We start from the raw sequence: 27141 nt of genomic DNA, 5'->3' as shown, positions 1-27141 counted from the left end.
TGCATACCTGATGCTGTTATCTGATCATTGCCTGTTTGACTACTCTGTAAATAAAGTACTGCACATGGATCCGAACGTCTCTGACTCCCCGTTACATTATGCTGCACAATGAAGCTCTTACTGTATTCATGTCGATGTTGTGTTTGCTGTGGTGAAAGCATTTTGTGAGAGAAAACGCATTGCAATGACAAGATCACTGCATTCACTTGATAGACAGACTCCGTCTACTCAATGCCTTTTCTTACACTCCACCATCTCTCATTATAATATAATTTAATTTATATATATATATATATATATATATATATATATATATATATATATATATATATATATATATATATATAAAATCGCTATTTTCTACATTAAACAAGTGAATATTTGACATAATATGAAACTTATAAAAAAGCAGAATTATATCATTTATATCAAAGTAAAATACAATACAAGAATATAACTTTTTGATATTGTTCTTTGGGAAGGAACTCTATCTTTGAGTTGATCTGAATCTCTCAGTTGAATCAGTTGCTGGTTTTGAAGATGAAGATAAACTTTATTCAACGTGAAACTTCAGATAATATTTCTTTGTCATGTCACTTGTAATGTCTGGTCAGGACAGATTTATCCAGATTATATTTTATTGCTTGATTCAATATTTGGTGAGGATGCTCATCTTAAGATGATCTACCTACTGTGAATGGTTTTTGTATGTCTGTGTAGAGCAGATGAATTATTGAAACACTTCCCACATGCAGCGCAGTGATACGGTTTCTCTCCAGTGTGGATTCTCTCATGTGTTTTCAGGCTTGATGACTCACTGAATCTCTTGTCACAGTGTGAACACTTGTAAGGTTTCTCTCCAGTGTGGTTTTTCAAATTGCTCACTGTAGTAAAAGTCTTTTCACACTCAAAGCACATATACTCGCTCACACCAGTGTGTGTTTTCTGATGTACTCTCAAACTTTGTAAACGTGAAAAACTCTTTCCACACAAACAACATGAATGTGGCTTCTCCTTTGTATGAACTTTCCGGTGTTTTCTCAGGTATGAAGCAATCAAAAATGTTTTGCTGCATTGATCACATGTGTACAGTTTCTCTCCAGTGTGAATCCTCTCATGTGTTCTTAGGTCTCCTGACCGAATGAATCTCTTGTCACAGTGTGAACACTTGTATGGTTTCTCTCCAGTGTGGATGTTCATGTGTTCCTTAAGATTTGATGACTGTTTGTAACTCTTCCCGCACTGATCACAAATGAATGGTTTCTCTCCGGTATGAACTCTCATGTGACGCTCAAGACTATGCTTTCTTTTCAAACTCCTTTCACACTCAGTGCAGGGGAAAGATTTCTTTGCTGTTCTTTTAATTAAATCTTTCTGTTTGGTCTGAGACCAACTCAAAGGTTTTCCTATGATTATAGCCTGATTTTTCCCCTCTGATTCACTCAATTCTTCATTCTCTTCGTTTTCTTCAATCAACTCTTAAAAAAAAAAAAAAAAAATTTAAAGGTTATTTTTTGTAACTCATAGAAAGCAGATAAATGTGGACATAAAAGTGATCCCCAAATTAGATAATTGTTATACAACATTTTGGACATTTTGATACATTTTTATAAATCATACTTCCCTGGAATTTGTCTATGAATGAGGTACCCTTTTTTAAAACATAATAGGCAAAAAAATCCACGTTTCTATAAGAAGAACTATGTTAGATCCACTGCAAAAATTATAATGAAATTATTTATAAAATAAGTAAAATAAATAAAAGTTCAGTTCATTGAAAGTGTCTCTTTCAGGGCTCCAGACGAACATTTGTTAGCAGTAGCACCAGACCCAATAATTTCAACAGATGGTGACGGTAGAAGAAGGTTTGTTTTACATTCAGATGTGCAGTTACTAATAATATTACAGATTTATTTCTTGGTAAGGCACATTTAACAGTAAAGCATGTACTTTTATGAACAACATTAACCTGCAAATTCAAATTTTTACATAGAAAATTAATATATTCTACTCTTGTTAAATGAGTATAAATATAAAACTATACCCTTTAATTCCAACAGTTATTGAAACAGTGAATAAAAGCGAACAAATGTTCATATGATCAAAGAACATGAGAGGCTTTAGACTACTGCACATAAAGCACTCTCAAAAAACATCTCAGGTTACTAATGTAACCATGGTTCCCTGAGTAGGGAACGAGACACTGCATCCTCTAGGGGGCACTATGGGGAACACCTCATCCTGACCCGTGTCTGAAGCATACATTGAAAAAACACCAGCGAGTTGGCCGGAGACAGCCTCTGACGTCACTAACGGCGCAACTATAAACAGGCACCGGGAGAACACGTCATTCACTTCTTCGTCTGAAGCTTGCGTCCAAAGCATGGCAGGGAGCTAGAGGACGCAGTTCAAAGTTCCCTTGAAAGGGAATTCTAATTATAATCAGCGGTCTACACTGTATGACTGTATATTTTCTTTTGCACATACATCTGCACTTATATGATAATGATGAGTAAATTCAACAAGAGAGTGCAGACTTCAGCCGACGAACCATTCACTGAACAAAAATCTGGTGTTTCAGTGATGACTAATCTGAACACCTCTGATTGGCTACATAAACTCAACAGAATCATGTATGGTTGGTTATAATGTGCAATGCTGTAAAAATAAAACAAATATGAAGCAGCATGCACAGATCTAACGGTGCAATTGATACTTCTAATTTAATTTATACTTATTTATATGTCAAAAAAGAAAATAAAGGGGGGGGGGGGGGTGCAAAAGATCACCAAAAATAGGCTCATATTATAATGTTATGCTATTTTGCTTATTCGTTGTTACATATGGAACAACATACATTTTCTCTCCAAATTCTTAAACATAGTTTGGTGTTCTACTACATTAATTATTGTATTTCAAAAAAGTATTTGGCTGAATTTGTCAAAGTTGATGTAAAATGAATTTCATTTAGAGGAGTCAGAAGGGTTCGTCCAGGGCTCCACACAAGCTAGAAGTGCCTCTGTGTGTCATTCTTCTTCTACAGTATTACACAGAACTGTCCAGCAGCTCCAGTGATTCAGAAACGCTCTTGATGTGTGATTCAGTTGCAAATTAAAGAAAAGTCTGTTTTTCATTGCATTTTGTGACTTTTCTTACATCATAAACAATGTGCAAAAGGTTTACAAAATAGTATATCTTAATTATTTGATTTGACCTGATATAATTTAAAGCAGGAGGTAAAATGAATGATTAATAAGCCTGTAAGTGCTCCTCTGCTGCCATCTACTGGTTATCATGGTTATTTTTTTTTTTTTAAATGATTGTTTCTACCACAAAATATACTTGGTTATCCCATTATTATTATTATTTCTTTTTAATTGAATAGTTTTTTGATTTTTGTGTTCTTACTAAAAAGTGCATGAATTTCTCTTTTAAAAGGTTTTACAAACCCAGAAAGTTATTGATCTGAGCTGATAAGCCACTCAAACTAGTAGCACTGTTTTGTTACACTTTAGTTTAATTTGCCGTTTGAAGTTTCTCATATGCAACAGATACATGGCAGATCTTATTAACTGGGCAATGTGCTTAAAAACATTTAGTCGTGGCAGAAAAAAAAATTGTTCGAAGCCCTGCCTTATTATTTGAAGATCAGCTATATTTTTAAAGAGCTATAGAAGATTTTTTTCCTGTTACAGCAAATCTAAATCTGCTTCTAGCATTATAATCATTAGCACTATTAATAAAGGAAGAAAAATAAAGACCCATCTGTTTGTTGTTCAGTATCTTCAGTGTGTTTGATTCTGCAGGGTTCTAGATCTCTCATCTTCTCTCTGTCCTCTTTAATAAACTCAGTATTTTCAGATTTCAGCTTTTCCGGATGATGTGATGCTCGTCTTCACTTGTGAACTGATGGGAATATTCCAGTATTTATGGTGAATTGCTGTGGGTGGAGCTTCATGATGATGCTATTCTTGTAGGAGGATCTTAATTGAAGGTGATTTGCAGCATGTGCGGAGCTGCTTTAATAGAACATACTGCAGATCGTTTTCACAGGACAATATAATTTTCTCATTTCTGTCATTTTTTTTCCAAATAATGGTAAGAAAAATAGTTGACAAAATAAACACAGAAATGCATCTATAGTTTTGTAACCAACAAATATCCTCAGTACTGACGCCAGATCTCCTGCAAGTTGCCTTAAAGCTCCTTTCAGTGAAGACATCAGCATAATAAATGAGGTGAAAACAGGACCCATTTACATGAAATAAAGAGTTTTTCCGGCAGCTCTATTAATATTCATGACTCAGACTATCAACACCCATTCAACAAGACAGTCAGATCATCAGCAAATCATTTCACTTTATTCTGAGTGTTTGCTGTTAGAAACACATTATCTGAGTCGGGATATATGATAAAACATCAGTAATACAAAAACCAATGGTAACACTTAGGTAAATACATATCAACAACATCACAGCCTAAAATGTCCATATGAATCTTAATTTAGTTTGGTTTTCTACTAACTACAGTAACTGCAGAAAATTAATAAGATAATTACCATTTTACATGTAGGCTACAGAAACTGACAATGATCATAAAACTTAAAAAAATAAAGAGCACCAGCAATATTTAACATTTTCTTGTATCAGACTTCATTGATATTTATTTTTATTCACATTAATGAGTAGAATTGAAATTTCCCTTGTTAGGCTACTCATTACAGGGGCAACGTCTTTAAAAGTTCTTTAAACATAATCTGCCTGAGATTTTGTGCTACATCTGTTTGTGCAAATATAATGTAGCTATAATAAAGAAAATTAAATTAAAAATAGAAGTAAAATAAATGAATAAATGTAAAATCTCAGGCGAATGAAAATCCACAGAGCGTCCAGCAAGATCTTTATTCAAACACAGACAAACCCAACCAAAAATAACCAACAGCAGTCTTCTGAGGAGAGTTAAGCATTTCACGGTATTTCACATATTTACACTATTATCAAATAACACTTTATACCTTTTATTTCTGTATTGTTTTCATGCATATTTTCTGGCCTCTTCCTCCTGAAATAAAATTCATTGATGAATTAATGAATTAATTCAGACGATTTTGTGAGCTTTTATGCGTTCCTGCGATTGTTTCTATGTTAGTAGTGAGAACTGTTGCTGAATGTCAAGTTTAAAAAAAGTTTGAGATCTGTGAGGGGAGTTGATCTCAAGCGTTGCTGCTGCCATTTTATTTCTACACTTTTGAAATCTTTGGCAGTTAGTTTGTTCAAATATACTGAAACAGAGACTGCTAAACACTGAGTCTATAAACCACGTGAGACATCCATACATAATATAGCAAAATATGAATCAAAGGTTTTTTGTTTCTCAAACACGATCAGTTTTACCAGGGATAAACTGCTGAACATTTGGCAGAACACACCACAAAATCTTCTACCTGACTTTGTTTATTTGGAAGTTTTGCTCAGACAGCTCCGTCAGGCCAAAGAAGATGCTCGCACGAACGCACGTCCTGATTTTGCTGAGTTAGATGTGTTCCTAGGTCAACATATTTTGTTGACCCTGGAACAACATTTTACTCCAAAAATATATTCTTGACCATATCCCTACACCTAAACCTAACCTTAACCATGAGTAATCCCTAAAATCAGAGGAAATGATAGATGAATGACACTGATGTACAAGCACCAAACAGTGATTTTAAGCGTAAACTTCACAAAATCTATAAACTGGTTCTTCAAAAACAAAACAGTTCTACTCCACCATCATCGAATCCATCCTCTGCACTTCAGTAACTGTCTGGTTCAGCTCAGCTTCTAAATCTGACCTCAGAAGGCTACAGAGGGTAGTCCGGACTGCTGAGCGAATCATCAGTACAACCCTCCCATCTATTCAAGAACTGTACTTATCCAGAGTGAGCAAAAGGGCTGTTAAAATCACTCTGGACCCCTCACATCCAGCACACTCCCTCTTTGAACTGTTGCCATCTGGTCGACGCTACAGAGCACTGAGCACCAGAACGACCAGACACAGGAACAGTTTCTTCCCTCAGGCAATCCATCTAATGAACACTTAACAATAATCGTGAAACACACAAAACTAGTATACATTATTTATTTAACACACATACTTATTTACATCTCAAATTTGCTCATATCATACCTGTACATACATAATTGTCCTATTATATATTGTGTTTTTGCTTTTTTTGTACATTGTCTGTTTTATATATTTTATTATCTGTGTCCTGTCTTGTCAGTCATTCTGTTGCACTGCGGAGCTTCTGTCACTAAAACAAATTCCTTGTATGTGTAAACATACCTGGCAATAAAGCTCATTCTGATTCTGATTCTGAAATGTGACACTGAAATCATGAAATATTGCTTTGTGGTGCTCTTTCTTTGAAGATGTTTTATGGTCATTGTTTGTTTCTGTACAAAACATGTTCATGATCTAATTGATTCAATGCAATGAATTTAGTTATTAGAAAATATAACTATTTTGATTAGTCATAAATATTATGGTGCACGGCAGTTATTTACTTTAGTGTTTGTTTTTGCAACATTTATGTTTTTTACTTATTGTGAGAAATTGGCTTTTATCATATATCCCGACTTAATTAGTTTCTATCAGCAAACATTGATAAAGTGAGATGATCTGATTGTTTTGTTAAATGAGTGTTGAGTCTGAATCATCAATATTAACAGAGCTGCTGAAAAGACTTTTTATTTCATGTAAATAGTTCCAGTTTTCACCTCATTTATTATGCTTATATCTTCAGATCATCTGTAAATTGTCACTTAAAACTAAAAAGGTGTGAAAGGCTTGGAACTGGTTATTTAAATGGAACAATTCAACAGCTCAACAATAAAACTTGAGAAAATATAAGATCAATAATGTGAACTTACAACAGATCACAACACACTACTTAACAAACAAATGAATTTGATCACTGAGCCTTATTGCGTTTCTTACTCCACTTCGCCTTCACCATTGCACGTGATTATCCTCAGCTGATCTGCATTGTCCAGGGGCACGTCCACGTCTGGTGTCACTTTGGATGCCATCCACTCAGCATGCAGCTCCTGGGCCAGCTGAAGTCTTTTCTGAGGATGTTGTCTTCTATGCATCTCTTCTGTATTAAAAAAAAAAAAAACTTTTTTTTTTTTTTTTTTTTACTTTTTCTGGTTTTGGAGGCAGGAGGATGAAAATAAACTGCAGGATGACAATTTAAATTTATCAACTATTTTAATATACTGAATGCAATCCATTATACATGTGACAGTTTTTCTGCAATCAATATAATTTTTGATAAGAATAGCTTTTCTGACTTTTTCAGGTTTTGGAGCCAGCTGGGGATGATGATGTAAGTTTTTCAATCATTATATTTTAAGAAAGGGAAAGTTTCAAACATAATCAGATGTTGAGCTGAGTAGATCAATAAATAAAGCGATCAACTGATAGATGGATGGGTAGATCGATAGATGATTGATTTTTCCCTATGGGGATATTTGGTTTGCAATATAATCACAAGGCACATCAACACTTTTTTTCACACTTTACAGGAAGGCTTTGCTACGGTGGCCCAGTAATGCACAACACAACGACATTAAAAAAGCAAACATAAGCTCACAACACAAAGACATTAACCCACAATACAACGAAATTTTCACAACACAACGAAATTAAGCCACAACACAACGAAATTCTCACAACACAACGAAATTCTCACAACACAAATGCATTAAGCCACAACACAACGGAAATGCTCCCGACCATTAGGGGGCAGTTGGTCTGCAGAAACGGGCAATAGACTACATATTTCCTGTGAAATCTCAGGGCGAATAAAAGTGTGCATTACCAGCTGCAAACTTTTATCCATAAACGATGAATATTAAATAATATTTATACATTTGGCTATAATACGACAAAATAAGTATACCACAGCAATATAATTATTTAATGAAGAGTTCCATAAACATCTGTGAGGGTGGTTTACACAGCTATTGCTGTGACCCGTTTTGTGAGGCTCCTCAAAGGTTTTTCACACTTCTCCACTGGATGTAGAAACTCGAAATAAGTGGATTCAAATTAGTAATGTAAGATTTAAGGATTTCAACATCACTTCTGATACTTCAGTCTGCAGGCGCCTCTTCAAGAATGACAACAGCATGCAAATCTACACTAGGTAAGATCTAAACCTTTATTACTATATTAACGAGCAGGCCTATTGTGAATTTTTTAATTGTCATTAATTATTTTTTGTCGCTGTGGTTGCCTGTTTGTTTAAAAACCTCTTCCGTGGATCAAGGCAATACATGTTAATAGATGATTAACCCAAAAAATAAAGCTGTCATCATATACTCAACATTATGTCGCTGTTAACCCATATGGCTTGCTTTGTTCATTGGCATACAGAAATGTTGTAAATGTTACCGTCAGTCAGCTATCTAGATAGACCCCACAGAATAAATTCAGAACGGTTTAGAATGACATGAGGGAGAATAAGCTAAAACCCCAGCTAAAATCTTTTTACAGACCTACTTTTTCTTCACTTGTATGTCAATACATTATACATTTTTAAGTATCCTTCAGGTTCAGTGTAGGCAAACAAACTTTTTACATTGCTTGGTGTGTATTTTCTGAAAACATGTCTCATCCAATCTAGATTTGAGAAGTAGATCCATTTAATGGCCTTTTGAAGAGTTATTGAACCTGCATTCCACATGGTTCGTGTGATCAGAGCAAGGACAGCTACAGCGAGGAGAGAAGTTGGAATAACAAGCAATGCAATGGTAAATATTGATATTGTATTGTTTGTGACAGAGAAAGAAAATGTTGATGCACACATTACATGCATGTATCATAATTATTTAACATTTATTTTGACAGTGTCAGTCTCTGCAGCCCTTCGATGAGTTCCCCCTCTTCATGGTCCACCTTTCAGTCGATCTTCCACAGAGAGATCTGGCCTTACACAAAAAACTTGGGATGGATTCATTTGGTTTTATTTGTACAGACTACAATATAAAATGTAAATTAAATATTATGTAAGTGCAAATATATGCAACTTTAATATGTTTTCTTGCTCACCAGTGTAGTGTAAACATGTAAATATCCACACTTAAATATTTTAAAGTTTGATACAGTTTTAATAGTTATGTAAAATACAAATACTAATAACTATGACAGTGTAATGGTGTGTTACTATATTTTTATAACACTTCTGCCACTTGGAGGACTGCTAGGTCAGGCAGATCACTGGTGACATCACTGTAAACATTCTCCTGAGATGAAAAACAAAGGTATAGTGTAAATTGACCATTAAGAAAAATAAAAAAATTCCACCATCATTACAAGTTGCATGCATAATGAATAGAGCCATAATCATTATGATTGTGTTTTTGTCTTTATTCTGTTAGGGCTAATCAAATGTTATACATTATGAATAAAAGCAAGATATGAAAAGATGATGTATCAATATTAGACACTTTCCTCCTACCTTAACCACTCAGCGAGTTTCCTCTCTTGAAAACAGGACCACCATCCCACTGACAGGACCTGGCTTAATTCTCTAGGCATACCAATGGGGCGTGTTAATGTTATTAATCAAAGTTTATTAATTATGTCATACGTTAAAGAATTTGATAATTCTCTTACTTACCATTATTCTAGGTTTGTGCCAGCTCTGCTCCCTTCAGTGCAGCTCTGTACAGGAGGAACTGCACTGATTCTCAGTTCTGAATAGTGTGCTGTCTGCTACAGTGCTGCAACAGTATGGATGGGAGTCCGTTAAAACAATCTGTGAAGATAATAACATTGGTTTACATATTTAATTGATTTCAGATACATTTGGAATTACTTTCAGTTGCATTTTAAATTATTACATTGTAAATTACTCTATATTTAAAATAAATTCTGACAAATAATTAATATTTTATATGTTACAAACATGCCAATAGACTGTAAAGAGATCAGTAATATTTCAAAGAATGTCCCTATCTCTCTTAACCATTTCTGATCTTTTTTGCTTTTTACTGAATAGCTTTATCATGCTTGTGTTGGGGATCCCTGGAAAACTGTTATATAAATGTGAACAATTAATTCAAGCTTCAGGTTACAGATAATATAATTTGAAAATATAACAATAACTGTCAGACTAAAGCCCCGTTCACACAATGAATGATAACTATTAAGATAACGATAGAGTCCACAACAGCAAACGATATAATTTGTTTATTCTAAGCGCGCACACGCTTGTCAGCTGCTTTACATTCTCGAGCTCGTTATAGCAGGATTCTGATTGACTGTCAATGTTTTTAATCGTTCATCAGCTGGAAAAAAATAGTTCTTAAAGTGATTCCAATGATATTGTTTCTCTTCTTTATCATTATAGCTGTGGTGTGGACTCTTTTTTTAAATAGTGAGAACGATTTTTAAAACTAAATATCTTTATCATTTTCTTTATAGTTTGGTGTGAACGGTCCTTTAAGATTTATTATGATACATGGCAATCTAAAAATGGCAACAGTATTTAAAATACTTTATATCAAGTGAAGAAGTATCTATCACAGCAAACACCTATCAGAACCACCGATGCAAATCAACGTGGATTACCGGGAGGCCTGCTTTTATTTCTACTATCTCTTACAAGTTATAAAAAGATGAGGCGGACGGAGTTTAAAGCTAAACTCTAACTTAGCCCTGCTATTTTTGAGCTGATCAAGTCAGTGCAGCAGCGTTATCCAGCCTTATTAGCTAGATTTGCTAGAAGACGATAGAAGAATACTCACCCTAAAGTTGTTGATGTAACGTTTAATGCCCTTCTCCGCGCGATGAAATTCATTTACAGTCATCAGGAGAAGTTCTTGTAAGATGAAAAATCTTCTCCTCTTGTCAATTTGAAAGCTCTACGGAAAGAGCAATGGTTTCCCCACACAGCACCGGATTTAAATAAGCCCCCCTGAGGAAAAACATTGTGTACAAGAGCAGAGCTAAACGGTCCAAATTGAAAATATTATCAATTTATTTTTTGCTCGATTCATGAATTGATACATTAAGATTATCAGGATATCAAAACATTTAATAAAAACACGTTTTTCATTTAAAAATGGATTACACATATTAAGTTACACATACGTCTCGATGAAATATCGGTGTTTAACTTTCAACACTGCCCCCTAGTGGTCGGGAGCACTTCCGTTGTGTTGTGGCTTAATTTCGTTGTGTTGTGGCTTAATTTCGTTGTGTTGTGGCTTAATGTATTTGTGTTGTGGCTTAATTTCGTTGTGTTGTGAGAATTTCGTTGTGTTGTGGCTTAATGTATTTGTGTTGTGGCTTAATGTCGTTGTGTTGTGAGCTTATGTTTGCTTTTTTAATGTCGTTGTGTTGTGCATTACTGGGCCACCGTACTTTTTGCAGATGTCAGGACATCAAGTAGGAATGACAGCTAAAGTGCAAGTTTTTAAGTCAGACTATCTGAAATGCATGGCACATCATTGGTGGTAGTGTTCCAACAAAAATTGTCAAGTCTGCTTTTTTGTCAATTCTTTGACATGTACAGTACATACATACAAATAATTGAAATCGTATTTCTCTCAGACCCTTGGTGCGTACAGATGACACAAACAGTAGAACATTAAATACAGATAAAAATAAAATAAAATAAAGTACAACTGCTAACCTGGTTCCAAAAAAGTTGGGACACTGTACAAATTGTGAGTAAAAAAGGAATGGAATAATTTACAAATCTCATAAACTAATATTTTATTCACAATAGAATATAGATGTAATATCATTTGTTGAATGTGAGACATTTTGAAATGTCATGCCAAATATTAGCTTATTTTGGATTTCATGAGAGCTACACATTCCAAAAAAGTTGGGACAGGTAAAAATAAGAGGCCGGAAAAGTTAAATGTACATATAAAGAACAGCTGAAGGACCAATTTGCAACTTATTAGGTCAATTGGCAAAATGATTGGGTATAAAAAGAGCCTCTCAGAGTGACAGTGTCTCTCAGAAATCAAGATGGGCAGAGGATCACCAATTCCCCCAATGCTGCGTCAAAAAATAGTGGAGCAATATCAGAAAGAAGTTTCTCAGAGAACAATTGAAAAGAGTTTGAAGTTATCATCATCTACAATGCATAATATCATCCAAAGGTTCAGAGAATCTAGAACAATCTCTGTACGTAAGGGTCAAGGACGGAAAACCATTCTGGATGCCCATGATCTTCGGGCCCTTAGACAGCACTGCATCACATACAGGAATGCTGCTGTAATGGAAATCACAACATGGGCTCACAAATACTTCCAGAAAACATTGTCGGTGAACACAATCCAACGTACCATTCGTCTTTGCTGGCTAAAACTCTATAGGTCGAAAAAGAAGCCATATCTAAATATGATCCAGAAGCGTAGGCGTTTTCTCTGGGCCAAGGCTCATTTAAAATGGACTGTGGCAAAGTGGAGAATGGTTCTGTGGTCAGACAAATCAAAATTTGAAGTTCTTTTTGGAAAACTGGGATGTCATGTCATACGGACTAAAAAGGAAAAGGACAACCCAAGTTGTTATCAGCGCTCAGTTCAGCAGTCTGCATCTCTGATGGTATGGGATTGAATGAGTGTGTGTGGCATGGGCAGCTTACACATCTGGAAAGGCACCATCAATGCTGAAAGGTATATCCAAGTTCTAGAACAACATATGCTCCCATTCAGACTCGTCTTTTTCAGGGAAGACCTTGCATTTTCCAACATGACAATGCCAGACCACATACTGCATCAATTACAACATGAGCAACTTGTCTCGTTGGTCCCCAGACATTTGCAGACTGTTATAAAAAGAAGAGGGGATGCCACACAGTGGTAAACATGGCCTTGTCCCAACTTTTTTGAGATGTGTTGATGTCATGAAATGTAAAATTGAACTTATTTTTCTCTTAAAATGATTGTAGAGCAAAAGAGAGCTTATTTAGTTTGGTTAACGTGTCAATGTTGAATGAGGTAGTGATCAGACCAATGCTGTACAAAGTGTCAGGTGCAGGTCCCAGAGTGTTTGTGGGAGCTGTTGGGGTAGGAGGGGACTAAGGTTCAGAGTTCAGTGGTGCATGGGGGAAAAGGGGGGTGGGGGTGGGGGGGTTGTCAAGGTCAGGAGGGAGGGAGTTCAGCTTCCTGACAGCCTGGTGGATGAAGCTGTGTTTCAGTCTGCTGGTCCTGGCCTGGAGACTCCGCAGTCTCCTCCCTGATGGCAGCAGACTGAAGAAGCTGTGTGTCAGGTTGGTCGAATCACTTTCAATGCAGAGGGCTTTATGGGTGAGACGGGTTCCATAGATATCCTGAAGGGAGGGGAGAGAGATACCAATGATCTTCTCAGCTGCTCTCACTATTCATTGTAGAGTCTCCTGGCAGGATGCCAGGTGCACATGATGGGGGCTGGGGCTCTGGCTCTTTTCAGTTTGCGGAGGAAGTAGATACGCTGCTGCTGTGTGGCCAGCAGTGCGTTGTTGTCAGTCCAGGAGAGGCCCTCTGTGATGTGCACACCCAGGAAATTGGTACTGCTCACTCTATCCACAGCTGTACCGTTGATAGTCGGAGGAGCATTTTGAGTGTGCACTCTCCTGAAGTCAACAACAATCTCCTTTATCTTCTCCACGTTCAGAGAGAGATATATTGTTGTCACTGCACCATCCCGGCCAGGTGGTTCACCTCACTCTAGTAGTTTGTCTCATGTCTGTTGCTAATGAGACCCACTTAAGTCCTGTTATCCAAAAACTTAATAAAGAGACTGGAGTTGTTTGATGGTGTGCATTCGTGGGTCAGCAGGGTGAAGAGGAGGGGGCTCAGCACACATCCTTAGGGGGGCCCAGTGTCCAGTTTGATGGTGCTGGATGTGTTGCTGCCGACCCGTACTGCCTTAGGTTTTCCAGTCAGAAAGTCTAACAGCCATTTGCACAACGAAGTGTTGAGCCCCAGCTGGACCAGTTTGTGGATGAGCTTTTGAGGGATGACAGTGTTAAATGCTGAACTGAAATATATGAACAGAATTCTGACGTATGAGTCTTTTCTCTGTAGATGTGTGAGTGCTGAGTGGAGGGTACTGGTGATGGCATCATCGTTCGAGTGGTTGGACCGATATGCAAAGTGGAAGGGGTCCAGGGAGAAGGGGAGGGAAGACTAGCCATTCAAAGCACTTCATGAGAATTGGGGTAAGTGCAACTGGACGGTAGTCATCTCTTAGTCCCAGCTCTGAAGGCAGTGTTCCGAGCTTTCAGGAGTCTGTTGACCTCCCCTGTCATCCACGGCTTCTGGTTGGCCCAGACAATGATGTCTTTGTGACTGTTACATCATCAATACACTTGGTGATGTAGGTAGTGACAGTCTCTGAGTACTCCTGGAGGTCTGTGTTGTTATTATATGTGGCCTGTTGTTGTCATGTACGGTGTTACAGATAACACAGGAGAGGGAACCAATTGCAGGTAAGTCTTTTATTTGAAGGGTAATCCAAAGGGGTAAACAGTCCAGGCAGGGTCAAAACCAGAATAACCAAACATAACATAAACCAAACAAGAAGACAAGGCAAGGGCAAGAACTGACGGACATGAATTAACATTCTACAAGGAACATTAAACAAGGACTCCGTAACACAGACTCAGACAGACAGGGTATAAATACACAGAAGGATAATGAGGGAACAGAAGACAGGTGGGGAACAATCAATTACTAAACAGGAAGAAGGTGATCAAATAAGGGAGCAGGAAGTTATAAGGAGACAGACACCGTGAGAAAGGAGGACACCTAGTGGAAACCCAGGGAACACAACCCAGACACTGTGACAGGACCCCCCCTCTACGGAGCGGCTCCCAGACGCTCCACGACAAGACACGACACAGACCAGGAGGGAGGCGGACAGGTGGAGGCTCAGGGGGAGGGACGGAGGGCCAGACTCACTGAGGGGAACAGACAGAAACATAACAGAAACCAAGAAACACAAAACAGAAATCCATAAGGACATCATGTGGCGCCCCCCAGGGCGGAGCAGAAGTCCACCACAGCCGTGTGGTCAAGGCGGAAGCCCCCCAGGGCGGAGCAGAAGACCACCACAACCGTGTGGTCAGGACGGAAGCCCCCCAGGGCGGAGCAGAAGACCACCACGTCCTTGGGGACGAAGCCAGAGTCCTCCAGGGTGGAGCGGAAGACACCCACAGCCGTGTGGTCAAGGCGGAAGGCCCCCAAGGCGGAGCGGAAGACCACCACAGCCATGTGGTCAGGACCAGAGCCCCCCAAGGCGGAGCAGACCTCCGTGCGGCTGGACCAACGGGACGACGAAACTCTTTGGTGCTGGCCTGACACTGCTCATGAAGATCATTGGTGACTTGCATTTGCTCATGAAGATCAATGGTGACTTGCCTTTGCTCATGAAGATCAATGGTGACTTGCCTTTGCTCATGAAGATCAAAGGTGACTTGCCTTTGTTCATGAAGATCACAGGTGACTTGCCCTTGTTCATGAAGATCACAGGTGACTTGCCCTTGTTCATGAAGATCACCGGTGACTTGACTCGGTCCTTGAAGATCACCGGTGACTTGACTCGGCCCTTGAAGATCACCGGTGACTTGACTCGGCCCTTGAAGATCACCGGTGACTTGACTCGGCCCTTGAAGATCAACGGTGACTTGACTCGGCCCTTGAAGATCAACGGTGACTTGACTCGGCCCTTGAAGATCACCGGTGACTTGACTCGGCCCTTGAAGATCACCGGTGACTTGACTCGGTCCTTGAAGATCACCGGTGACTTGACTCGGTCCTTGAAGATCACCGGTGACTTGACTCGGTCCTTGAAGATCACCGGTGACTTGACTCGGTCCTTGAAGATCACCGGTGACTAGCCCTGACTCTGGAGGATCAGCGGTGACTAGCCCTGACATGACTCGACTCTGGAGAGTTCGCTGGCACCTGACTCGACTCTGGAGAGTTCGCTGGCACCTGACTCGACTCTGGAGAGTTCGCTGGCACCTGACTCGACTCTGGAGAGTTCGCTGGCACCTGACTCGACTCTGGAGAGTTCGCTGGCACCTGACTCGACTCTGGAGAGTTCGCTGGCACCTGACTCGACTCTGGAGAGTTCGCTGGCACCTGACTCGACTCTGGAGGGTCCGCTGGCACCTGACTCGACTCTGGAGGGTCCGCTGGCACCTGACTCGACTCTGGAGGGTCCGCTGGCACCTGACTCGACTCTGGAGGGTCCGCTGGCACCTGACTCGACTCTGGAGGGTCCACTGGCACCTGACTCGACTCTGGAGGGTCCACTGGCACCTGACTCGACTCTGGAGGGTCCACTGGCACCTGACTCGACTCTGGAGGGTCCACTGGCACCTGACTCGACTCTGGAGGGTCCACTGGCACCTGACTCGACTCTGGAGGGTCCACTGGCACCTGACTCGACTCTGGAGGGTCCACTGGCACCTGACTCGACTCTGGAGGGTCCACTGGCACCTGACTCGACTCTGGAGGGTCCACTGGCACCTGACTCGACTCTGGAGGGTCAGCTGAGACTCTCATCCTGTGCAGCGGCGCTGGGCAAGCAGCCATCTTGGGCCATGACTCTGGACAGGCAGCCATCTTGTACTGTGGTGCTGGGCTGGCGGCCATCTGGGGTTGTGGCGCTGAACCGGTGGCCAATGTGGGCATTGGCGCTGGGCTGGCGGCCATCTTGTACTGTGGCGCTGGACCGGTGGCCAATTTGGGCATTGGCGCTGGGTTATCGGCCATCTTGTGCTGTGGCGCTGGACTGACGGCCATCTTGTGCTGTGGCGCTGGGCTGACGGCCATCTTGGGCTGTGGCGCTGGGCTGACGGCCATCTTGGGCTGTGGCGCTGGAACGGTGGCCAATTTGGGTATTGGCGCTGGGTTAGCGGCCATCTTGTGCTGTGGCGCTTGGCTGGTAGCCATCCTGGGCAGTGGTGCTAGACTGACGGCCATCTTGGGTTGTGGCGCTTGGCTGGTAGCCATCCTGGGCAGTGGTGCTGGACTGGCGGCCATCTTGGGTTGTGGCGCTTGGCTGGTTGCCATCCTGGGCAGTGGTGCTGGGCTGACGACCACCCCGCCGGAAGAGACAGGAGTGGCTGGGGCATCCCACAGAAGCCGATGCTGCAAATAGTACACAAACTCCCAGAACTCCAAAGTTTCTAAATGCGCCATCTCCTCCTGAGAAACTGGATCATCCAGCCCGCTGTTAAAATAATCCTTAAGGGCTGCATCATTGTATCCCATGCCCTCGGCCAGGGACCAGAACACCTGTGCCAGGGCACCCACCTCATTGCCCTCTTGGCGGAGGGCGATCAACTTCAGATACTTCGCCCTCCGCTCCGCCATCCTGGCTGGGGAGCGGGAAAAAAACTTACCGCTGGTTCCTTGCATGACGGAGTCCTTCTGTCACGTACGGTGTTACAGATAACACAGGAGAGGGAACCAATTGCAGGTAAGTCCTTTATTTGAAGGGTAATCCAAAGGGGTAAACAGTCCAGGCAGGGTCAAAACCAGAATATCCAAACATAACATAAACCAAACAAGAAGACAAGGCAAGGGCAAGAACTGACGGACATGAATTAACATTCAACAAGGAACATTAAACAAGGACTCCGTAACACAGACTCAGACAGACCGGGTATAAATACACAGAAGGATAATGAGGGAACAGGAGACAGGTGGGGAACAATCAATTACTAAACAGGAGGAAGGTGACCAAATAAGGGAACAGGAAGTGAAAAGGAGACAGACACCGTGAGAAAGGAGGACACCTAGTGGAAACCCAGGGAACACAACCCAGACACTGTGACAATTGTTGTATTAAGGTTGTTCTATTAACCTTTCACAATATTATTGAATACAGTACATTAAGGCTAGTCCTTTGGCTAGTTTTGAGAAGCAATGTAGGTAAGATTTTTTATTTTGGGATGCACTGGATGTTTTCATGATTTTGGATATTAACACATTTTGAGTGTGAGGTTACCTCAAATGTAACATTTACATTACAAATGTTTATTTTCATAAATATATGTTCATGGATCTGTGCAGGATTTAAGGGCACTGAGTATAATCAGTCCCTAGAAACGGACAGAGCAAGGGCAAATATCATAATTGAAATACGTTAATATAATATTGAATTTTGTTTAAAATTATGCATGTATAGATGATCACTGCATTTTTTAAATTTAAATGAATACTTACCGAATTAATACCTGATGGTTTATTAATTTTTTGTTCTTATATTTTCAAATGTAACAGGAGAGGAGAAGGAGAAGACAGGTGCAAGAGTGCCAATTGTGACAAAGAAAAGTATGTTAAAATATGAGGAAGCTGGAAAATAATCCAGGTTGTTTTTTTCTGTGTAGCTGAAAATTCTGAACTTTTTTAAAAGACAATAGATGATTGCCAGAGGCACATATCAGCTGTTGTTGAGCCAGCTGATGGAATAATAATACAATTTATATACCCAGATGGGAGACTTCTGAAGAGGAGATTCAATGTCTCACAGCCATTTCAGGTTAATTTCACTTATCTACTTATTTATTGAAGAAAGATTATCATTTTGTTTAAATAACAAATCATTTATTCAGTTTCTGACACAGGACCTAGTGGCGTTTGCTGGTGTTGATGACAAGTGAGGTTTTCTCAGTTCAGTTGAAACTATATAGATGAGGCAGTATTATGGACATAATTTACAGATTTTAAATACTATCAGCATGATATACAGATAGGTGTACTATGGACATACTATACGAATGGATTATGTAAAAGTGTATGTACACTTTAGGCAGAAACTATGAACATATGAACATCAAATTTCATTCATATGCTGCTTTCACCCCCTCTTAATTTAAAACAAGAGCCTCCAAACGATTGTGTACACATGCTCTAAAAAATTGGCACTCCTCTTCAGTCTCTGAAATCAGGCAGTACTACGAATGATGGACTGCATTCAAGGAGTCCCCACCCATGGGCAAACGTTTGTGCTGTCCTGTGGCTAGGACCTATTAATGTAAAGCTACCTTTTGCAGTTATCCATTTATTGAACTGAAATATGCTACCTTTTTGGGGACTACTCCCTCAAACTTACTGGCCCATCATACAGTGGTGGCTCCTGCCAATTCTCTCAGGGGGGGGCAAATGTTTGCTCGATTAATGAGGAAAGGTCACCCATTCAATTGATAAATTAACGGCTAGTTAAAGATGTAAAGGAAACTGAACTACTATAGTATTAATTAAAAATAAACTGACATTAGGATCCAATCTCTTGCTCTCCTTATGTTTCTATATGCGTGTTAACACAATTCAGCAGCAAATGAAGACTGACGCCAGAATGTGTTTTTTCCAAAAAAAAAACGTTTTACTTCGATTTCAGTTTAATAAGAATAATTGAAGTAACATAAATAATTGTTTACACAACTCACTTATATTACACTGCTCCCTATTATCCATATGCATCTTTGCTCTTTCGTGCTTTTTCACTTTTTCCGAGAAATTATGCATTTCGGTGACACCTGTAGTTGTAGTTGTAATTAGCATTTTTCTCTGCTCAAACCAAGTCCTTGAAAATCCTCGTTTATATGACTTCCCGCCCTGTTTAGATATTTGTTTGATGTTTTAATTTGGTCTTGGTTGTCCTAATTCTTTAACTGCTTTATCCTTGCTACGACGAATGAATGGTATTTCTTTCAATGACACGATAGAATTAATCTGCGCTGAGGTAACATTGGCCGTGATGTCAATCAAGTTCAGATGACAAAGGCACGTCTCTCTGTTATTTTTTTTTTTTTACATTTGATAAAAAAATTTAAGTAGTTTTTCATGACGAAAGCACGTTAGGGCTAGCCCTCCTGGAACTCATTGAGATTGCATTGCAGTGCCTGCAGTTAAAAAAAAAGATCTTTGAATGGAAGTCTATGAGAGCACTCGGGCAATTCTCAGTTTGACAGAAATTGCCCAAAAAGGGGTTGTACTACACAAAACACGATTTGTCACTAACTGAACTATTTAGAGGCAGCACAAACAGCAATCTAGAATAGTGAAAGCTAGCATAACACTGTGGTTGAATGTAAAAGAAAAAAAAATCCCTCCCTTTCCTTTGGTGGTGCATCACCCAATCGCTCTAATGGAGAAACCACCACGGTATATATAGCCAATACATTTAAATCCAAATTTTTTAATAATTTATGAGAACCTGATTACAAAAACAAAAGCCTTACCAGTAAAAGCCAAAATTATAATGATGTTCTCATCGTTTTATGTAGCCTGACTTATGCTGCACATGTTGCACCAAAATTTTTTTTGAAGGAATTCCAATCATATTTTAAGCATTTTAAAACCATAATGGTGAACAGTATGCATCTGAAGCATTTCATCAGTTATTTATAGGCTTTAAAATATTGACCACATTTTTTTTATTGGACCAGTAACGATAACATTAAAATGAACATATATCGGCGATATATCATGCATCTCATTGTTTTCTCGTACTTTTTTCATTCTCTTTTTTAACATTTTCTGGAATGGGAAGCTGTCGTTCTCCAGCCGTTCCAAGCATTCAGCACATTTTTCTGTTTAAAAGAAAATAAAAAAAAGAATAGCATCTCATTTCAGAGAGCAGTCGAGAGTACAGGGCCAGGGCTAAGGCATATCTGAAGCAACTGCAGACTTCCATAATCTTGCTCAGTTTAAAATGATATATCTCTCTCTCTATATATATATATATTTTTTTTTTTTCTTTTTTCTTTTACCTATAATACATGTAAACTAACATTATTTAAAATATAGTATGTTTGCCATACATGTACTTCATCTTTATTTTACTGTTCTTCTTTTCTTTTTTTAGTTGGCTCTGGTAATGAAAGATTATATTGCTAAAACAATATGGAAAGAGAAGTGTCACATTGTTAACTAATTGTTTGAAAGCTTTATGCATCATTGTACCTTTTTTTTCTATTGGTGGCAGTTGATGGTTTACAGTCGTGGGTCTCAAGTGCAGAGGTCACTGGCTGTGGGACAATCCGAGGTTCTTCAGCAACATTGGGGGTCAATTCAGTGTCTGGGGCAGGCACTTTCTTCTTTCTCTGAAAATGAACCTTAGGATGACAAAAAAGTTTTGAATTTATAACAATAATGATTAATTATCAATTGATCATTTGTTATTATTATTGTCTTGTGAAAATAATAATACGGGCTGCAAGAAAATAATGAATAAAAAGAGTGCAGACAGCATATTTCAACCCAGTAACATAACAAAACACTGTTCCTCGCAGCCAAAAAACAGACCGAATTCAGTTCAGCTGTAGGGGGTTGGGGGTAGTTTTGTATAGCTTGTGGGGGTCGAAATAAAGTTGTTGTTTTTCTTGCTATTTCATATGTACAGTGTCTTATAAGGGTTTCAAACTTGCAGAGCAGCTTTTAGGACATTTTGGTTTGATGACAACTTTAAAGGGTTAGTTCACCCAGATAGCAAAATTATGTAATTAATAACTTACCCTCATGTTGTTCCAAACCCATAAGACCTCCGTTTATCTTTGGAACACAGTTTAAGATATTTTAGATTTAGTCCGAGAGCTCTCAGTCCCTCCATTGAAGCTGTGTGTACGGTATACTGTCCATGTCCAGAAAGGTAAGAAAAACATCATCAAAGTAGTCCATGTGACACCACAGGGTCAGTTAGAATATTTTGAAGCATCGACAATACATTTTGGTCCAAAAATAGCAAAAACAACGACTTTATTCAGCATTGTTTTCTCTTCCGTGTCTGTTGTGTGAGAGAGTTCAAAACAAAGCAGTCTGGATATCCGGTTCGCGAATGAATCATTCAGTTCACCAAATCGAACTGAATCGTTTTAAACGGTTCGCATCTCTAATACACATTAATCCACAAATGACTTAAGATGATAACTTTTTTAATGTGGCTGACACTCCCTCTGAGTTCAAACAAACCAATATCCCGGAGTAATTCATGTACTCAAACAGTACACTGACTGAACTGCTGTGAAGTGTAGCAGAAATGACTCGAACCAGACAAATTAAAGAGTCGATCAGGGCTGTGGCTGAAACACGAGCCAAATTCCTCAGTAAGGCAACAGGAAGTCATAAAACATTCTGTGCCACAAGTCCCAAGCAAGATAACCAACCAACCAATGCTTTCACAGAACAGCTTTCAACATTAACACCACTAGAACAATTATTGACAATTTTAATTCGCAGAAGAGATTTGTCAAATTTGTTGTTCGTAATTGATAGGCAATGCCGGACATCACGTGTAAACCCATGAGTGTACTACACAAGATCTTTTGACTTCCCCCCCACCTAGCAGAACCAGACTGAAATTCCTAAGGGGGAGGGGCCTTTGAACCTCTGGTCTCCACAGAAATCTTTGTCGAGAGAATGGCAAAGAAACTGTCTTTTCTACATATATATGGACCAAAATGAACTCAAAAGGACTTATAAATGAATATCAGTCCATCGCTTCACTCCATATTCATTATGTGTAACCCACACATTTGACTATCATGTTATAATCACTTATTGTGTATGTCTTTTAATAACTATGGGATAGCTTAAGGATACATATTCATGTCTAGTATCTATGTAATCGAATCTGCTTGCTTGAAATAGTCCTGACCATCAGTTATTTGTCAAATGTATCATATTCTTGTTATAGGAATCATGTCCAAAATTAGACCCTGCAAGAGTGGGAAAATTCGGACCACATGCTTGGTAAGGTAACATATGATTTATGAGACCCCCGAGCCAAGACAATATCTGATTGGTCAAGACAACATTTGAGGTGTGGCCAACAGGCCAGTTTAAATACTCAGGACACCATAAAATCTTGCTTTTAGCTTCTAGCTTTGCTTCTGCTATTAGTCATGTCGGCTTTTAGTTGTTAGCTTTGCTTCTGCTACTAGTCATGCCTGCTTTTAGTTTTAGCTCTGCTTTTGCTATCAGTCATGCCTGCTTTTAGCTTTTAGCTTTGCTTCTTAGCTTTAGCTTTTAGCCATGCTGTTTGTCATCACTGTTCTTGTTCTTTGTAAACTTTACTTCTTTTCTTTTCCATTTGAGAGTTTCGTGTTCTGAGTTAAGTTTTGTAACATCGAGTCTCCGACGTCTGACCTCGAGTGCCCGTTTCAACTTCAACCAGCCACACAACTCTGCGTTTTCAGCCAACGCCCAACCACGGGCTTTCCAAGACGTCACTTCAGCGACTACTGAACTTCCAGCCAATCAGCAACATCGGGAAACCCCTTTCAACGACAACAAAGGGGACTCCCTTTTCACAGGAGACGCAAGTAACTTTACCTCCAGACTGTGATCTTTACTGGTGTATCTAATATAATTTTAACCTCATTGAGGAACTCAATTCGAGGGCTAATTAAGTGATTGATGGTTGTTCATGTCTATGCAATTTAACGTATTGCTGTAAACTTGGGATTCCACATTTCCATTCTCTTAGACTCATTCTTTCCCTAACTTTCGATCTTCCTGCAACTTGTGTGAATGTGTGAGTGCATGCGTTCATGTGTTAGCTTAGTTTATATGTCTTAGATTTATCTAATAAAGCCTTATTCATATTGAAAAGAGAAGTATCTTGTGTTTTGTGCTTACAAGTTAATGTCTTAAACTACCGATCTTGTTACTGTGCAAATTGATAGTGTTTTCACTATACTTTGGATATTAATATCCAGCGCAGATTTGATGTTAAACGGCTCGTTCAGCGAATCGCAGGGCGTCTCAGTGATCAGCCGTGAAACAGTGATTCTGTTCAAATTCCCTTTAAAATCTTAAATGATTCCCTTTGAGCTAAATTGACCTGTTTCCCTTACAGAAGAGAGAACTGAAGATGAACACCGAGCCGAGCCAGATAACGAACAAAAGACTGACTCGTTCACGAGTCAAGAACCGGTTGCATTGGTTTTCGGATCACCAGTAGTTCTTTCGGACAGTTCGATTCAATATACCGGTTGAAGAAAACGGTTCACCGGTTCTTTTGCGCTCGACATAATGGCGTCATTTGCGATGATTGCCCTTGATTCAAGCCTTCGGTTTCCCCACGCTCATAACACTAGCACAGAATCAGTTCAGAATCAATCACCAAAAGAATCAGTTCGGTTCAGGTGCTCTGTGTGTCAGTTTGCTTCACGCTGAATCACACATGCGCAGTATCATCAGCTCCTCGATTCTTCTTATCTGGCTCGGCTCGGTGTTCATCTTCAGTTCTCTCTTCAATGCAGTTCAGTCAGTGTACTGTTTGAGTACATGAATTACTCTGGGATATTGGTTTGTTTGAACTCAGAGGGAGTGTCAGCCACATTAAAAAAGTTAACAGCTTAAGTCATTTGTGGATTAATGCGTATTAGAGATGCGAACCGTTTAAAATGATTCAGTTCGATTTGGTGAATTTGTTTGCGAACCAGATATCCAGACTGCTTTGTTTTGAACTCTCTCACACAACAGACACGGAAGAGAAGACAATGCTGAATAAAGTCGTCGATTTTGCTATTTTTGGACCAAAATGTATTTTCGATGCTTCAAAATATTCTAACTGACCCTCTGATGTCACATGGACTACTTTGATAATGTTTTTCTTACCTTTCTGGACATGGACAGTATACCGTACACACAGCTTCAATGGAGGGACTGAGAGCTCTCGGACTAAATCTAAAATATCTTAAACTGTGTTCCAAAGATAAACGGAGGTCTTAAGTGTTTGGAACAACATGAGGGTAAGTTATTAATTACATAATTTTGCTATCTGGGTGAACTAACCCTTTAAAGAAACGTCTGATCCACTTCAAATGTTGATACTGTATAACGCAATAAAGATTAATAGTTATTATAACTTAATTTCAGAGGAAGTTGCCTTATCTCAAAAAAAAGATGCAAACTATTGCATTAAGTTTATTTTGATGTGTCCATACAATATTTTTAAGAGTGTGAAATATAAATTCTCATAGAATGCAGCCTATTCATAATCAATTTATTATACTATCTCTTTATGTTTTTCTAAATCTTTGAATCTTAGATATTTTGTAGACTTTATGTGATTTACAATGCACAAATCCGAAGCAACAATATCTCTAGAGAAGGGTTGGCCATACTCAAAACATAAAATATAATTTTTTTTTTAATTTTCGTTTTTGTGTTTCAGAGTAGGGCTGTTTGATTAATCGAAATAGTCATAAAATTACAATTTGATTGTGCACGACTTCTAGATCACTTCATAGCACAGAGATGACCAATCTCTCAGGTACGATAGAACCGGGAGAAAACGGATGCTCGGAATGATCAAAAATACAAGACAAAGCATTGGGCTGTTTTTGGAGCCTGGACAGTACGAGATGGAAAAATCAAAACAGCCGAAAAAAGTCCCTTCGAGCCTGCCTAGATTTCAAGCGTTTAATGGATCTAATGTACTGTAGGTTCTTTGATCAGTCCAGATGATAAAAGGTACCCCCTACCCCTCTAACCAATGACGCCACTGTTCCAAGGCCAACTTGACTGCAAACAGTTCTCTGTTACCAATATCTTTGTTGCGTTCAGTGGGAGTCAAACGATGGGAAAAATAAGTGAAAGGGTGCACCTTATCATCCGCGGAAGAATGCTGGGAGAGAACCGCTCAAGCCCCCACCTCTGAAGCGTCGACCTCCACCACAACCTGACGTGAGTAATCAGGGGTCACCAGAATGGGAGCTGAAAAAAACTGCTTTTTAGGGTGGAAAATGCAGCTTCGGCTGCACTAGACCACCTAAACGGTGGTCAAGGCAGTCAGAGGAGTGCCCAGCTGTAATTGCGTATAAAACGTCAGTAAAAATTGGCAAAGCCCAGAAACCTCTTTAGGGCCTTATGGGAGTCTGGGGTTGGCCAATCCACCACAGCCTGAATCTTTTCAAACCAAAATATCATTTGCAAACCAAATGATAAATGTGGTGGAGGTCTAACTTCGTAAAAAAGGAAGCTCCCTGCAACCGCTCAAAAGCTGAAGACATAAGCGGCAAAGGTTACGTATTCTTTGCCGTGATGTTATTCAGCCCCAAATAGTCAATGCAAGGTCACAGGGAAACATCCTTACCCACGAAGAAAAGCCCTGTGCCATGAGGAAGGTCAGATGATCTTGGCTGCCAAATAATCTGAAATATATTTCTCCATGGCCTCCCTTTCCAGAATGGAAAGCGAGTATAATCTGCCCTTAGGCGGAGAAGTACCTGGCAATAAGTCTATGGCACAGTCATAGGGATGATGTGGAGGAAGAGAGGCAGCTCGAGAGTTACTGAACACTTCCTTCAGGTTTAGGTACTCCTTGGGCACATTGGACAGGTCCACGAATTCCTCCTGAAACACAGAACACAACACGGAAGAACAGGCAGGCAGACCAAACAGGACGCATGAGAAAAACTGCTCCAAGCACAAACAGTGTTCTGTTGCCAGTCTATGTGGGGATTGTGACTGACGGCATAACCTGCCCGCTGAGCGCTTGGACGGAGATAGGACGAGGTAGCAAGACCACTGGAATGAGTAACTGAGCCACCAGTGACATGTCAATGAAACTGCCCTCTGCTCCTGAGTCAACTAAAGCCTGGCAGTTATCTCGCTCCACAGTATAAACATAAACCGTTGGTCCATCGACGATCCCTCCTCTCTGGTCAGCCGGGTTCTGCCCACCTGCATGGGTTCAAGATCTGAAATGTGACTGACTGTGTCACCGGAGAGCTCAACCTCTGGGTAAGAACTTGCACGTCTTTGTTGATCACGACGTTGCAGATGGCTGTCCATTCTAATCACCAACTCATTCAGTCCATTCAGAGTTCTTACAGCAAGGATACACACACACACAAAACAACAGAACAGAATCCACAGACCTGCGAACCGTGACAGAAAATATAAGCACAGGCTCATAGGCTTGACATTTATCCTGCTTGAATTTGTTCTCAGAAATGCACATAACTTCATAAGGACTAAACTTTCATCTGTGAATATGAAATATTTTAACTAGGCCACAGTGTTTTTCTTTGATTTTCCCTGACTGCAGCTGTCAAATGTAACACATCAGTGAGGCAAACTGATGGCTATTTGCTAATATCGCTGACTTACCTCTATCCAT

At 39.6% G+C, this 27141-nt stretch overlaps 1 protein-coding gene across 1 annotated transcript; it reads right to left on the bottom strand.

The window, feature by feature from the left end:
• Positions 1 to 677: 677 nt before the first annotated feature.
• LOC132092974 (zinc finger protein 239-like) lies at positions 678 to 27141 on the bottom strand. Its single transcript, XM_059499299.1, has 4 exons — positions 27132 to 27141; positions 26500 to 26702; positions 26246 to 26372; positions 678 to 1478 (listed from the first exon to the last, which is right to left on the bottom strand). The coding sequence occupies exons 1-4, from the start codon at positions 27139 to 27141 to the stop codon at positions 685 to 687; spliced, it is 1134 nt and encodes a 377-aa protein (XP_059355282.1). The 3' UTR covers positions 678 to 684.

This window comes from Carassius carassius, chromosome 1 (genome assembly GCF_963082965.1).
Source record: "Carassius carassius chromosome 1, fCarCar2.1, whole genome shotgun sequence".
In the NCBI taxonomy this organism is placed as follows: Eukaryota; Metazoa; Chordata; class Actinopteri; order Cypriniformes; family Cyprinidae; genus Carassius; species Carassius carassius.
This window is presented reverse-complemented; position numbering and strand designations above follow the sequence as displayed.

Coding starts and splice junctions, on each gene's coding strand:
- LOC132092974 (XM_059499299.1), bottom strand. Junction 26,373..26,499: donor TCCAAGCGCTCAGCGGGCAG/GTTATGCCGTCA, acceptor TCTGTGTTTCAG/GAGGAATTCGTGGACCTGTC. Junction 1,479..26,245: donor TGCCATAGACTTATTGCCAG/GTACTTCTCCGC, acceptor TTTTTTTTTAAG/AGTTGATTGAAGAAAACGAA.